Here is a 16,558-nt window from a genome sequence, read left to right on the forward strand (position 1 = left end):
TATAGTCAAGCATTTAGTTTGAATTCCTAGGGCAAAACGCTCTGTACAAGCAAAGTATGTTTGTGCAGTTTTTAAACTGGTGAGTAAACTCATAAATGTAATATCAGAGAGGCTTAAACACGTAAATTGCTACGAACACAATCTTGACAGCGAAAGGGGTGAGGTAAAGGCAGGAGACAGCCTTCATAGGGAGGTGACCCCAAAATTGACTGTAGGGATACAGACACTGAGTCTCAGCCTTCCACATATTGACTATGGATGCCTGTACATGTTAGATTATAAGTACTTACACAGAGTTTGTGTAATTATAACAGTATGTGCAGGGCTGGGTATGAAATTTCTTCAGTACTTTCGAGTATTGCAAAATGTCTTGTCATTTTATCTCAAATTTCAACACCTTAGGAATGAATCTCCAAGTTGTGGTTCAGATTTTATGTTGCAAAATTGCTCTGAGTAGAAAAACACCAAGCGAGTTGAGCTAGACATCTTAAATTTAACCACTTATGGTACATATGATTAGCCAATATTTTTATGCTACAAAACTGCTTTGAGTGTGCAAGAATGAGATGAAAAATAAAGCAAAAGATTTGTACCATAATGTGTAATGTTATTTCCATTTTGATAAAATGGTTATTATAAAATTGGTATGGAAAAAGGTATTGTTTGGGAACCAGTACTGAAGTAAAGCTATTGCTACTTTTAATTTTGTTAATGACACTCAGTCTTCACCACATATTACAAAATTTGACTCTGTTAACACATATTAGTGCTGTATAATTGATTTTGTTACATATGGTATACCAAACCATCCATCTCTGCTCTCTACATCTTAGAGATAAGAAAGCCTGCAGTATATAACTAAGTCAAAGTCAAGTCTTTTATCAGTATTAGTCAAACAAGTCTCAAGTCCTCAAACTTGCGACTTAAGTCAAGCCATGTGACTCGAGTCCTCCACCTCTCACAGGTGTGTGTATGTTGCTATTGTCCAAAGAAAGCATGCATGTTTACAGTTTGTGTTTCCCAGCAGCAGCAGCAGCAGCAGCAGCAGCGTCGGTGGTCAGACCTCTTATTACTGGCAGTGATGGTGTTGGCTGAGGGGGGGTCATTGCTCCTGCTGTACCTGCAGCAGGATTCAAACACACTACCAGCTGTTGCTCCACACACACTGGAGCAGCCGGGGCAGTTCAGTTACTTGATCCAAGTTTTTATTAGCGCATGATGTGGACAGCATTTTAGTATCTCTGCTTTGAATGTCTGGGGTGTCAACTAGTGCATAAAAGTTATGTAACTCCAGCTGAACAGTAGCATAAGTTAGCTTTGAGGCTAACTAGTTCACCCACACTGACTCACCTCGGTCTTGGTAATGCGGTGTCGGGCCAGCTTCACCACAGCGAAATTGCCCTTTCCTAAAGTGCGCTCGATGTCGTAGAAGCCCACTCGGACGGGACCCCGTATCTGCGGCTTTTGGACACTGTCAGCCATGACCATGCTGTTCTGGACTGGGACTGTTTGTGGACGAGCAGAGGAGGAGGAGGAGGTAGCCAGACGAGCAGAGAAGGGGACACACGGGGGGCTCCGAACCAACGGCTACAGATAAAGACGAAAGAAAAACAAACCGCCCGCCGCCGTCGCTTCAACCGCCGCCGCTGCCGCCGCTACCGCTGCTCGAAGCGCGTCCATTAAAAACAGACAAAGTTGATTTCTGTGTCGCCCTGCCTGCCTGCCAGCTTGAACGCCAATGTGGCGACACTGTCCGTTACGATACGAGGCAGGCCATTTGCTGCTCCGTCACACCACGTTCTCCGGTACAATAGAGCGATAATATTTCAGCTTTGAGCTGCCTCTATCAGCCACACAGCAGCACACGAGTTGACTTGCAAAGAGGCATCATGTTCTCTGGTTGACGTGTATTGACGTCAAAGCCATAGGGGTATTTGTACAGGGGGCGGGGCCACCGGGCTGCTCCACACTTCAGTGCCAATTGGTTGCCAAGACAACCAGACCCACCTCTTACGTCAACCGGTAAAATTGCTATTCTGAAATCTGTTTGCTCGCCTGCCCTCCTTGATTGCACGCATAGGTAACTTTGAAGTTTTGCCCTGCAGGTGTTTAATAACGCTTCTGTCGGCTGCGGGTGAAAAATGCAGACAGAGGGTTTAAATTCAGGCTAAATCAGCCTGAAACTGACCCCTTTCTTTATTTGCTCATTCTAATATGCTCTGCGAGGATGCATGGAAAAAATAAACAAAACAATTTGCTAGGTTTTAATGTAAAAGAACGAAAAAGAATTAAACCTTCCACAGCATGTCTACTTTTAGTCATATAAACCAGAAAAAAAGGCAATATACTTAACAAATATTTAATATATTATTATATATAACCTTATGTAATGTGACATGCAGGATTCTCATGTGAAACTAGACATTTTATCAGCCACAAAAGACACTTTGGTCAGCTGCATAACAGCACCATCTGTTGGCGAAAATAGAAAATTGAAGTAAGGCTTCATATTTCCTTTTTGCTCTTCTCGGTGCAGTTGTGTTTACATAATTTTAGTAACAGGCATTTTACATTCACACACATCCACTGTAGTTGTTCTTACAGCCACTGCAGGTGGGGTGTGATCAGAGGATCATGGGAAAAATATAAAGTTGAATGAATGAAATTTAATGAATATGATTTAAGTAGGGAAAATTAACAAACAAACGAGCTTGTTGATGCCATTATGCTGACCTTTATTACTCTAAAGGGACCATGTACTTAGGTCCCAACAGCACTCGAATTATTTTTATTTATTAATTTTAATTTGGGTTAAATATTGACTAAACTCTATTTAATTTCAGTTTACATCTACAAACCTGGGTTTACTAAACAGAGATTGGTTTGTAATTGTGCAACAGAGCTCTGCTTAATTTGTCAGGATTGACTCTGAACTCTGATTAAATTTAATTATATTAAATTAATATTTGTTGGTGCAACCAAGTCTATAATTCAACTTGGATCAATGGATCAGTTGCTTCCCGTCATTGTTAATGAATGAGTGTGTGAACTTTTTTGGCATCCAAAGTGATGGATGCCAGAAAAAGTTTGAGAACTTCTGGTCTAATGTCCCACAGACACTCTCCTACACACTTCCACAAACACAAGCACACTTGAATTTAGCCCTACTGTTGTGTAAATTAAATAATTCAACCACAATATCTTAAAACCAAACTTTATTTGACAACCAAAAATCTTGTCATGTTTGAGATACAGCCCACATTCACACCCAGCAGTTGTTCTCGTCAGCTCATGCAGTGACAGCCTAACACAGAACAGTGGTGGGTTACTCAGCGGGCAGAGCGCAGAGCTTTTGCTCCGAAGGCCTCTGCTGTCACGCATAGACTTCCTGAATGTAAGAGTTCCAGATGTGCTTTTGGCATTTCCTGTCTAACATTCTCCAAGAACACACTCAGCCTCTCCTTACTGGGCTTGCAACATCTTTCCAAGACACCGACCCAACGGCCCACTCAGTACACACTCAGAAATAACAAAGGCATTTGTGTTCAGTAATTTATATCCATGATTAGTTTACAAATATACAAGATAGGCATATGCTTTTACAAGAAATAAACTGATGAATGAGTCCACGACATGTTCCAAAAAGTCTCTGTCCTGTCAGATCAGTGGGAGGGTTGAGTTTCTCACACAGTCAGGTGGAGTCGGGAAAGCCCAGGGCTTTGAGGTTTACCGGGGTCAGCAGAGTTCTGTCATCAGTGTTTCCGCCTGTACTGTCCTGTTCCCTGACATCAGAGTCCAAACAGGAAGCTTTACACAGGGCCGACACCACGCTGCAGATTTAGAGAAAGGGTCAGAATAGTCCCTGAATACACAGCCAACAGAATCTTTTTGTCCTTGTGTGTCATAATATGATGACGTGATTGGAAAAAGGGTTGAGTAGTTTAATTTTGGATTGGGATTGTTTACAACATGAGTAACCTTGTGTGAGTCCTCAAAACTTGCACTTACTGTATTCCCAGGGTTAAATGTGCAATCCACTGTGCCAGATATAGCAGCAATGACCTGACTCATTTCCACTTATTTTGAGTTCATCAATGCCTGTGAAACCTGTGAAGTTACATAATTTGTCATTGACTTTGTCTAGATGATGTATCACAAAGACAAAGCGCCACCATGAGGTTGACATTTGTGGTTTGAGTGAAATGTCTCAACAACTATTAGATGGGCTGCCAAAAAAATTGTAACACACATTCATCTGCCTCTCAGGACTATTATAACTTTTCATCTATTTAATGCTTTAGTTTATGCCTGAATACCTGCAAAACTAAGTCTCATCAGCCGTAGCTGTACTTGAAATTTCAAGGGTGGCTCCATCTGTATTGTTTTTCAGGTTTTTCAAATGGAAACTCTCTCTCAGCCGTTAGCAAAAACCAGTGACGTTGGTTAGAGCACTGATGCCCTCCCCTCCCCTCGCTCAATCTGAGCGGTTTATTAGGAGCAAAATCATCATGCGAAAACCTGTGTCAGGTCACTGGAGAAAATGTTTTTAGAAGAAAATAGCATTTTGACAGTAAAACATACATACTTCAACCAAAATTTGATTGGTCTGATCTGAATACATAAAAAACACTGCTGGGAAGCAGAATGATATAAACAGCTGTCCAAAAACAGTAACGCACCCACCCTTTAAATGATAGTATGCTAAAAAAAATTAAAATAAAATAAAATAATATGGTAAACATTGTACCTGTGAAGTATTAGCATGTTTGCATTGGCCTTTGTGAGAACGTTAGCATGGGGTCATTCTTGTGTTTCAAGGGTCTTATGTTCCGCATATTTATGTGGCACATACTGTGCCATGACAAATGTTCCTGTGTTCCCCAGTTCCATATAGTACATAATGGTATTGGGTTAGGGGTTAACATAGGACACAGGGAACAGAGATACTCTCCTGTTAGCCTGCTGATGCATTAAGCGCAGCCTCATAAATCTGCTAGCATGGCTGTAGAACCATTTTGTTTGATAATAAAATGTATTAAAAAGATGCTAAATATATTATCATTTTTATATAATCTATCTATTACTCTTGTATCCAAAACCTGCTCAGATTAAGATTGATAGACTATTTGAGAACTCTCTATTAGTGGGGTTCTGGGAGGTTCGGGGCCTAAATATGGAGTCACAATTGACAAAACGTAAGGAAACTCCTAAACCCTAAAACTATATATATATATATATATTTCATTTTTTAAGGATTTTTAACATCAATATTGCAGTAAACTATTTGCTGGGTAAAGATAGAGCTGCATGTATTGTAGCTGAGCTTCTCCGTTCTTTGTTTTGGTAATTTGTTTGGCCACACGTGCATGTTAGTCCCTTCCTGTGAAAATGTTCACCCTCCTCGTGTTAATAAAGACAATTAAGAAACTGACCTCCCACACAGCATTGTAAAAGCAAGATGGCAGAGTGCAGTTCGAAGCATTCACCTGAAGGAAATTACATTCAGTTGAAACCGTAAAACTTGAGCTACCTGAAGCATATTTGACTTGTTGTTATCTTACATGGATTTGGGTCACTCAGATAGCTCTTCAACAAGCTGAATAGGTTACTAATGTACAGGAATACTTTTACATCTAACTCTGTGATTTAAGGGTTTATTCTGACCAAACCAAAGGTGGTGATTGTCGGAAAAGTGGAAAGACTAACCAAGACAGCATTTGTGAGTTTTATATTGTTTCTGTCGAGTTTGAATGAGGTGGGTTTAACAGTGATCTGTGAGGTGAAATGACAATGGTCATTGGTCAATGGTTGTCAGTCGAGTCTGGTGTCTTTGAGGAGAGTGATATAACAGCTGTTTCTGGTTAGATCAAGTTGTGACCGACACATTCATTTGTTTTTGTCTGAGATGCTGTGCTCTAGTGTGACATCTAGTGACAGTGAATGTCTTATGTACAATCTATAAGCATTAATATGACTTGAATCTTTGAACGCTGGATGTTCATGATGAAACACTGGAGACACACACAGGAGACATGCTCAAATAACCAGTCCAGGCTGCCGCAGCCACGTTTGGTAATCCTGCACCACAGAAGCAGCCAGTGAGGCGTACACGAAAAAAGGGACGGAGCACATTGTGTTCCTCTGATCTACCTGGGTCAGATTCATCAGACCACATGGGCATCAACAGTGTTATCCATAGATCTCATTTTCCACCCAACCAGTCTGTCGACTTGGAGCCTTGCAGGTCTCATAGATATCATTGGTCACAAAGACGCTCTCCCTGTCCACACATGACACATTCTCATAATCGTCACCCTGGGAGTCCAAGGCAGGAGCGCAGGGGTACTTTGTCATGATGGCTGCTGGCATGCTGCTGCCCAGAGCAGTGTGATGCAGTCTGGTAACGTCACTACAGGCGTAAGGTCCTGGTGTAGCATAAGGAGAAGCTGTTGTTGACTTCCAAGGTTTTGATCTGCTGGGGTAGCTTTGTGTCACTGTCTTCCTCCTGGATACAATAGAAAAACATGAAAGAGGACTGTTGGACAATCACAATATGGTTTAAAAGGAGAAATATCAGTGAAATGACCACATTACAGGCCACATAAAGTGAAATAACACAACAAACTGTTCAAAGACCAAATATAAATATATTATATACATTTATCTGCCATACTGATGAATACATATTACATAAATGAATTATACATAGATACAATGTATTAACTTATTCTGAAAAAAACCCATCAACAATTATATCTTCTAAAATGCTTCTGAATGTGTCATTTTATTCTTCTGCATCAAGTGTTTCATATTTGATGTACAAACCCCAGTTCCAAAAACATTTGGACAGTGTGTAAAACATAAAAAAAAAGACAGAATGTAATGATTTGCAGAGCCCTTTCAATCTATATTCAACTGAATTCAGTACAAAGACAAGTTATTTAATGTTCTAACTTATTAACTTTATTGTCTTTATTCATTCTGAATCTGATGCCTGCAACACGTTCTAGAAAAGTATGGACAGGTGTCATGGGTAACTGTCCTATCTGTGACGGCACACTGATACTGAAAGGCGCATATTGGTTTTGGAGCAACATATGCTGCCATCCAGATGATGTCTCTGCTTATTTCATCAAGAAAATGCCAAGACACATTCTTAACGTGTCAAAGCCCTCCAGCTTCGTAGTGAAAGAGTTGGGTTACTAGACTTGCCTACCTGAAGTTCAGACCTGTCTCCAATTGAAAAAGACATATGTCAAGCAACAATGAGAGAATTACACTTTCAAAATTTCTACATTTACTGAGTGTTGTTAAAAGACAAGGTGATGTACCAAAGTGGTAAACATGCTCCATGGGTGTGAACACAGCCCCATACTATCACAGATACTGGGTTTTGAACTGGTGAGAATCTGGATGGTCCTTTACCTCTTTAGCCCGCAGGACACAATGTCCATGATTTCTGAAAACAGTCTGAAATGTGGACTCGTCATACCACAACACACTTTTCCACTTTGGGTCAGTCTATCTCATATGAGCTCAGACCCCAGAGAAGTCTGCAGCATTTCTGGATGATGTTCATATAGAGTATAGCTTTCTCATTGCATGGTAGAGTTTTAACTTGCATGTATAGATGCAGCGGCAAACTGTCTTTACTGTTGTTTTCCAAAGTGTTCCCAAGCACATACAGTATCCTTTATATAATTATGTTGGTGTTTAATGCATTTTAATGCATTCCATATTCCATCCATAGATGCTGATATTTCTCTGGGTTTTCTGATTCTTTTGATGATAATATGGATTATAAACATGAAATCCCAATCTCCCATTGCTATTACGTGCTGAGAAACGTTCTTAAACTGCTGGATTATTTGTTCACATAATTTTTCACAAAGTGATGACCGTCACTCCATTCATGCTTGTGAACAACAGAGCCTTTCGAGGATGCCCCCTTTTACACCCAGTATTGACACTATCACCTAACCAATTGCATTTGCCCTTTGAATGTTCCAAACAGGTGTTTTTCAGCCTTCCACAACTTTCCCAGTCTTTTGTTGCTCCTGTCAAAACTTTTTTGAAATCAAATCAAATTCATACTGAGAATATTTACAAAAAATAAAAGTTTATCTGTCTGAACATTAAATATATCATCTTTCTACTGTTTTCAACCAAACAGATGTCAAAAAGGATTTGCAAGTCACTGCATTTCATTTCTATTTATGTTTTAAACAGCAACAATTTGTACAACAATATGTTATGGCTTTAAGTGCAGCATCTTGTACTTTTCTGTTTTTACCTCTTATTGTGCTGTCTGTAGCAGAAGAACCCAGCAGCTGCAAACAGCAGCAGCAGCAGCGCAGGAATAGTTGCATAAAGGATGTAGGAAACATACAGGGTGTTGTCTGAGAGAGACACTGCAAAGCATAAAATATTACTGTGCATAGCCTCTTTTGAGATGACTTTTTGGTATTAACTTAAGTATAAAGAATAAAATATGAAGATTTTTCTTCTTTTCTTACCTGATGACTCTGGTTCTATTTTTATCCCCTCATCACTTTCTGTTGTTGGGACTATGTTTGGCCTCAGGGATGGAACTAGAAAACAAACAAATCATCAGTTGATTATGACAAGAAAAAAAATACCTAACCATTAATTGAACTTTTCTCCTTTTCTAAGAAAACAATAAACAAAATGTGAGAGTATGACTTGAAATACTGAAAGTATCATCTATAATAAATGCATTATATTTTGCCTACTTGTTTAAATTTAGCAACACTAACCTATTTTAAATTACACAGAATGTATGTACATTTATGTGTATAGGTTTTTAATATGTGTTTTAATTCACTTATTGTTAAATAAAAGAATGACTATTTTCCTGAATTATGTGTTTATTCTTCACCACATGTGACCTGCAGATTATACAAAGGAGACAAACCATAATACACTGTAAGGTCTTCATTTACAATAAAGGAAAGCAACAAAGTAGGCATTGAAAGTAGACCCTATGTGTTAGAAAGTAGTTTTCTTGATCTAAAAATAAACACATCTGCAGTCACTTGTTATCTGTATCCCACAGAAACTATGTATACATGGAAAGTATGTGTAGCATAGTCAAGTGCATGTTGTACCTGCATGTACTGTGTTCCCTTCCCCAGTAAATACTGGTACTTTTTCTACAAAAGACAGGGAAAAGAAGTAAGTAAGTTAACAAAACAAGAAGCCATTCAATCCAATCTATATATAAATCATGTTTTAGTAACATTAAGTAATCAATGCTGCCTCTGTCAGCTAATACACAAAAGAAGAAACACATAAAGGTATGCATTCAAAGAATGGTTCAGATCTGAAATAGAAAAAAAAGACAAACAACAGGCAAAACGATTGGAAAAGGAAATAAAATTAATCAACCAACTAAAAGTGAATAATGTTCAGGGGAGTAAAATGGTTAAAGTAAAATATCTGCTTAAGGTTGTTAACCACAAAGTGTAGACATCAGTCCAGTGAAGGGTTGTTTCAGTTTTTAATTCCTGTAGAACAGTGGTTCTAAAACTTTTTCAGTAATGTACCCCACTTGGAATATTTTTGACATGATTCCCATTAGAACATATTCTTCCTGTTGATGCTGGTATTTTGATGACTCTGTTTTTGTTTTCTTTTCAGTCCTTAGTTGGTGTTTTCATTTGTAATACTGCTATGTTTCAATCGCAAATCCATTTTTTTTATTTTGTCTGTCATTCAACACTGAATTGACAGTGTACAGCAGTTAACAACTGCATTGAAAATAGGAATATTGAATGTAAAATGTGGTTTAATTTAAGTTACATTTTTATTGCACTTGGAATTATGCATGACTGAGATTTCTAAATCATCCATGCATTGTCTAAAGCCACTTATTGGACTTGACAGGTCTCGGTGGGGCTGGAGCCTATCCCAGCTAGCATTGGGTGAGAGGCGGGCTACACCCTGGACAAGTCACCAGTTCATCACAGGGCTGACACAGAGACAGACAACTACTCAAGCTCACACCTACAGGCAACTTAGAGTTATCAATTAACCTATTACACTGCATGTCTTTGGACTGTGGGAGGAAGCGAGAGTACGCTTAGAGAACATCCCCAGCCCCCCAGCTGACTGGGGGATTTGAACTCGGAACCTTCTTGCTGTGAGGCAGCAGTGCTAACCACTGCACCACCCTCTAAACCAACATTTACCCCTGAATAACACTTGTCTAGCATAGACATACGTATAAATATATATAGACGCCACATTGGACTTTGTTGCCTCTATACTGGATCGGGCAAGACTGGCCTGTAAACAAATACAAGCTGCCCTTTTCCTGGATAAAAAGCACTATAACATTTATATCTCTCAACCGATTTCAATGAGTCATGTTATTTTCAAAGGTTTATTATCTGCATTAAGTATTAAACAAAGGGTTTTTACTGAACTATTGAATAAAAAATGACTTGAATAAGAAAGACTTTCTCTCCCCTGTTTACATGTATTTGTTCACAGGCCTGTCTTTCCCAGGCTACTATTGTGGTGATGTTGTTGAATCGCAACAACAGGCCGATCCAATCAATGTGGCGTCTACGCGTGTATGCGTACTTGCAACTAGGACTACACAATTATTTGCAATCGCAATAAAGTCGCAATATGGTGAAGTGTAATATCCAAATTGCAGAAGCACAACCAAATTGCAATTTTTTGAAAAAGCATTATAATGAGGTACTGCAGTGCTGCAAAGATGTTCTGGCCTAAAAATCTTGTTCTCCAGATGAAAGAAAACAATATCACATCATCATGATTTTAATTTGAACATTTTTGAACATGAAAACTGTAATGCTAAACTGATCATCAACAGCAATCGCAATTACAGTCAAAATTATCACAATATGACATTTTCTTTTACCAAATTGTGCTGCCTTGAAAAAAGCCACTACGCTCATTTAAAGTTTTGCATTCAAAACATTAAGTGTACCTGAAACATATGCAGATATGTATTTTCTGGTTGCCTGGGGGCAGAGGATTACAGTAATCCAGACCACCAATATTTAAATTACACATTACTTGTTCAATGCTAGCTGTTGACAGAAGTGGTCACATGTCAGTAATGGTCTTTGGAAGATAAAATTCTGATTTTGTTGATTCAAGAGCCAAATAAAACCAAGAGTGCCAAAATGTCAATAGTTCCCAGCACTGAGCAGCCAGATACAACAGCACAGTGTCTGTGATCTACGGGCTCACCTTCTGGATATTTGCAGACAAAGTTGTTCTTGGAGTTGCAGTTGTCATCATTCCAGTGGAACAGGAAATGACCTTCTTCATCAGGTGGTGCAGAGGGCTGGTGGTACAGAACCGCACACATTTCACCACCACACGATGGCTCGTCCCAGTGCCAGTTCCTACAGCAAACAAGATGCACAAGTTTAGAGTCGTATCATAGTTAAACTGCACTGTTTAACTTTATATTTGGATTTCTCATTTTCAAATTCTTGAAAAGGACTGTAGACATTCCATCACGCCCACACAAACATCCCTTAATCCAATAATCTTTTCTACTACGGCCTTTTTCCACTGGTATTTTTAGTGTGCTGTGTGCAGCCAAAACATTCATATATAAAGAGTGAAATGTTAAAAAAATTATAAAGACCTGAACTTGGCCTTGCTTCCATCCAGCCAATAGTATTGTGAGGGGCAACCTGGGCTCGTGGTCCCTGCTCTGTAGCGCTGTGGGCTTCGGCGGAGCCCTATCCAGAAGTCTCCATCTCCGGCCTGCAGCTGTTTTATGAATCTCTCCATCAGTCGCTGCTCACTTTCTGTTTCAATGCTGAGCAACTCGCCTCCATCCAACCTGCAGGCCTGCCTAGCATCCTCAAAGGTCAGCCTCCGCCTGCTGTCCTGGATGTAGGACACCTTGTAGCATGGGCGCTCTGTCCCGCGCCGACAGATCCTTTGACCTGGACGCACCACAGTCAGAATTAGAGAGATAACAAAATGATAAATGCACAATTTTTAATGTTTACTGATGGCTTCCTGTGGTGTCCATGTGGCAGGATGGTTATAAACAACCTACAGTATCCAGATAAATTAGGAACCAGATTTTTTTTTTGCCAAAGTCTGACCACATTTTCCTGCAGCATGGGTAGGTTAAACCATATGGCAGTGAAATTACAGTACAAAACCTATGTTTTAAGGTCCCTAAAAAGATTTGTATTTTTCTGGATTTGTCCTGCGCCAATCAAAACAGTTTCGAGGCTGTGGTGCACTGTGACAGACAGTGGAAAGAAACATTTTGAATATGTGGGTCTGAAACGCAGTGGTTTGCTGAGAAGGCACAATGAGTAGGTTAAATATTGACTGAAGTATGTTAATAATGGCTTTTCACGATGGATCTTTACTGCCTTAAGACCTCTTATCTCTGTGACTTCTTAAACTTTTTTCTGTATGTTTATTTCTCTTATGTATGTCTGAAGTATTTGGATTGTTTATTTCAGTAAAGCTAATAATACCACAATGTATAAATACTCCAATCTATAGTTAAAGGAACTGCATTCAAAACGTTACTTAAGTATGTCAATACAATCAACAGAATATCTGTGTCAGTGTTTTACTACTATATATGATGTTTCTGAATTAATATTACTGCTGCAGATATTTTTAAGTATAGCTAATTTTAACTACTTTACATACTGTTGTGCATCATATTCTATACGATCATCACTTGAAGCATTGCTGTCCTGTGAGAACCATGTGTCTCTAAAAAGTCAAATTTAAATAATGCCAGCAAAACAGCCTGGTTTCAGCTCTGGAACAATATATTTTCCAGCTAATCCACAAGGTTTCAAATATTTGATTTAGAGGAGAATTTTCTCAACTCAGAAAGGGACACGTCATCCTTCAGTTTATGGCAAACATTCACATTCAAAATGACCAACTCTGGAGATACATGGTTTTTCCTTGGACAGAAAGGGCATGAAGATTGTAATCTGAAAAGTATCTAATAACCAAAACTGTCCAACAAATGTAGCATGGTTGTTTGCTTTATTTATTAACCTGATTATTAATTTTACAATTGGTCAACTGTTCAGTCTATAAAATAAAATAAAATAAAAAATGTCTACAAAGTTTTCTGATTATTTCCTTTGTCCAGCCAGCAGTCTGAAACCCAAAGACTCTTCATCTACTGTCATAGATGACTGGGAGGAGCAGTAAATCCTTGCATATGGGAAGCTGGAGCCAGTAGATGCTGAAATTTTTTGCCCCAAAAATGACTGACTATCAAAATGGTTGTCAATTAGTCTTCTCCTGATCAACTAATCAATTATTCTACTAATCATTGCAGCTCCACCACCTTGGTTCATCATGTCAGGGTTAGAGGGTAGGGGTGAAGTGGACTGGAGGGAAAGAAACTGTTGTGGTATACAGTATTTCCCCTGTTGTCTTGTGTCACTTTGGTGATTGTGATGGTGCCTCCCCTACCTTATATAATCAATAAAAAAAGAAAACGATATAAAAATATAGTGCAGTAAAAAGTACCTTATTTACCTCAAGTGTTAGCAGTTTGTCTGTATAGCTTAAGTTGGCAGTTTGTATGTGTAGCTAACGTGTGTAGCTTAAGTTAGCAGTTGGTCTGTGTAGATTAAGTTGATGGTTCGTTTGTGTACCTATTGTTATCAGTTAGTGTGGTTAGCTATCTTTAGTGGTTGGTCTGTGTAGCTAAAGTTGGTGTTTTGTCTGTGTAGCTAACGTTAGTGGTTGGTCTGTGTAGCTATCAGTTGTTCCGTCATGCTAACTTTAGCATATGGTCTGTGTGATGTTACATTCAGTGTTCACATCCTGTTGTATTTTGATGTTGACCCTGTTGCTGACCCCTCTAGGTTGATCACCAGCAGCATCACTGTGGTGCTACGCATCTGTTTTTCTTTTCAGTTCATCCACTTATTTCAATAAACTTTAATGCAGTAAACGTCTCTCCTGGTGTTGTGTCCATTGTGTCCATGTTCGGTGTTGAGCCAGCTGTAACAGTGGCTAACGTTTGCCGTTGGCCTGTGTAGCTATCAGTTGTTCTGTCTCGCTATCTTTAGCAGTTGGTCTGTGTAGATAAAGTTGGCATTTGGTCTGTGTTGATAACTTTAGTGGTTTGACTGTGTAGCTAGCGTTAGTGGTTGGTCTGTGCAGTTAAAGTTGGCAGTTCTGTCTAGCTATCTTTGGTGGTTGGTGTAGCTAAAGATGACCTTTGGTCTTTGTCTGTAACATTAGTGCTTGGTCTGTATGGCTAGCATTAGTGATTGGTCTGTGTAACTAATGTTTGCCATTGGTTTTACCTGCATATGTTTCTTTAAATTAGATGCTGAGACAAGATAATGGCAAAATCTCCACCTAGTGAAAGCATTTTTTCCAGTAATAATGAAACTGGCAACTGACAGACTAGTAGGTTTCACTGAAGCTACAGTGGTGTTGGGACTCATGAAGTGCTGTAATCTGTGCACACTGCACATGATAGTTTATCTTTCTTGATTTTAAAATGTATTTTAAAATTGTAATCCTACTAATAATCCCATTTTAATAAATGTAAGAGTAATTTTACGTCTGTTTTTGGTAATGGAATACTGTTACCTTTAAATTATGTCCTAATTACATAATCTCGTTACATGTAATCCCTTACTCCCCAAGCCTGAATACAATGGAAATACTCAAGTAAAGTACAACTGTGTAAGTGAATGTACTGAGTTACATTGCACCACTGTGTGCGAAGCGCATGAAGTTGCCTCTGTGTCTGTGTTACATAAATAAAACTGCCCGGCCGTATAGAGAATAGATGTGGTCGGTTGCATAATGGTTTCGTTAGTAACGGACACATGCTGTAAATACTTCTGTTATCGGTATAGTAATCAGCACAGCACAGCGACCTCCTGACGGCAAATCGTTGATGTGAATCTTTAAACAGTCTGTTGATGTTGATTTTCCACCACATCACGCGCGTGCAGCTCTGCTGACTGCAGCCCGATGGTCGTTATGATGCACACAGACTACTGCGTGCTTTTCGCTCATTTACGATGGTTCTTCTGCTATCAAACTCGTTAAAGCACTTAAGAAAACACAGAAATCATAAATGTCAGCCTTGTACAGCGCCGCATGCACACTTGGAAAACTTTATCGGTGAAAACAGACATGTCGAAATCTTTAGAAATAAAGTACACAGTGTTGCAACGTTAAAGCAATTTAAAAAGGGAGTTTTCCTTCGTTTAGTTCTTACCATTTATTTTAGAAGCGGATCCAGGGTGGAACAACACGGCGATAACGGTGCCAAACAGCTTCATTAAATCCATCTCTACATGTTCACCCGCGTGTTCTGGACGGATTACCTTTAAAATCAAGTGAAAACTAGTTTGTTAAGAGATAAAAGTCCGATTTCCAACCCTGTGATAAACACAGACCAATGACACAGACAGCAGAGTCCGTCCAGTCAAAAGTGGGTCGAGCAGAGAAGGCGTGCATATGGCGTCTGTCTGAGGGAGAAAAAAAAAATCCAGAGTGAGATGGTCCAAGATTTTTTTCTTTGGAAAACACAAAGAATCGTTGCTTTTTCTTTTTGGATGTAAACTCAAACCACTGAGGTATGAATGTACAGTCAGAGTATCCAGAGTGTGTACCCTTTTACTAAATGAGTAAAATCACATTTCACATGTAGTAATGTCATCATAATGTCATGAATAGAGTTCTTTGTGCACACACTGTGTATCATGCTCCCTGTGTTAAAGTAAAGAATGAGTAGGGGAGACTGGGGACAGTTGCAACACTTGGCTTTATCTCAGTTTCTTAGAGACTAATTGGACTGAACTCACGAAATCTTTATGTATTAACCATAAATCTGTCTTCCAATTACCCATACCCTCTAAAGATGATTACTTATGACCCAGTATTTATTTGAATGGAAGAAGTCGGATGTTGCAAGTGAACACAACCCTGGCTGCAGTTGCAACATGATCAAGGGATGGTTGCAACATGTTAGAAATACATTAAAGAAGGAATTTGTATAAGCACTTGTAACAAGTTGTCGAAATTGTCCGCACATTATCAGCCATGACAGAATTTCTTGTGCACATTAACCCAGACACATGCTAACCATGTGACTCAAAAGTTATCGAAAAAATGATTCACACTCATTAAGTTTTGACTAATTGATACAAAATATCAAGACAGCTCATGAAAAATCTGTTGTTTTTTTCAATAAATGCAGCAGCAAATTTTGAATGTGTCTTGTTTTCCTGGTGGGGAGAGGGCCTAACCCCCTGTTGCAACTGCCCCTAGTCTACCCTATCATTCTCATTCGACTATACAAAGACGGTGATTGAGTGCTGTCTGGGGAAAAATGGCTCAGAGGAGAAAATGAAGCGAGAAAACAGAAACAGACACACTTCAAAAACCTTAATGGTGCGTGTCAAAAGTACAACTCACTTTTTCCTTTTCTGTGCCTGGTAAACATGCTGATCTGATGTGGCAGTGAGCCTCAACTAAATAAAAAACAACATCCAAATCTTCAATAAAGCAAGCG

General features: G+C 39.1%; 2 protein-coding genes across 2 annotated transcripts in view; both read right to left on the bottom strand.

Moving 5' to 3' along the window:
• Positions 1-1,907, bottom strand: part of sik2b (salt-inducible kinase 2b) — a 65,667-nt gene extending 63,760 nt beyond the window's left edge. Inside the window, exon 1 of the mRNA XM_084716942.1 lies at positions 1,351-1,907. Within this exon, the coding sequence (XP_084573068.1) occupies positions 1,351-1,488 (138 nt within the window). The 5' untranslated portion in view covers positions 1,489-1,907. The remainder of the gene's footprint in view (positions 1-1,350) is intronic.
• A 1,293-nt stretch (positions 1,908-3,200) lies between these two features.
• Positions 3,201-15,631, bottom strand: laynb (layilin b). Its single transcript, XM_084716943.1, has 8 exons — positions 15,260-15,631; positions 11,654-11,960; positions 11,248-11,405; positions 9,129-9,173; positions 8,517-8,591; positions 8,294-8,411; positions 6,151-6,505; positions 3,201-3,830 (listed from the first exon to the last, which is right to left on the bottom strand). The coding sequence occupies exons 1-7, from the start codon at positions 15,330-15,332 to the stop codon at positions 6,190-6,192; spliced, it is 1,092 nt and encodes a 363-aa protein (XP_084573069.1). The 5' UTR covers positions 15,333-15,631; the 3' UTR covers positions 3,201-3,830; positions 6,151-6,189.
• Positions 15,632-16,558: the final 927 nt, after the last annotated feature.

This window comes from Lutjanus erythropterus, chromosome 4 (genome assembly GCF_056507025.1).
Source record: "Lutjanus erythropterus isolate fLutEry1 chromosome 4, fLutEry1.hap2, whole genome shotgun sequence".
Taxonomy (NCBI): Eukaryota; Metazoa; Chordata; class Actinopteri; order Lutjaniformes; family Lutjanidae; genus Lutjanus; species Lutjanus erythropterus.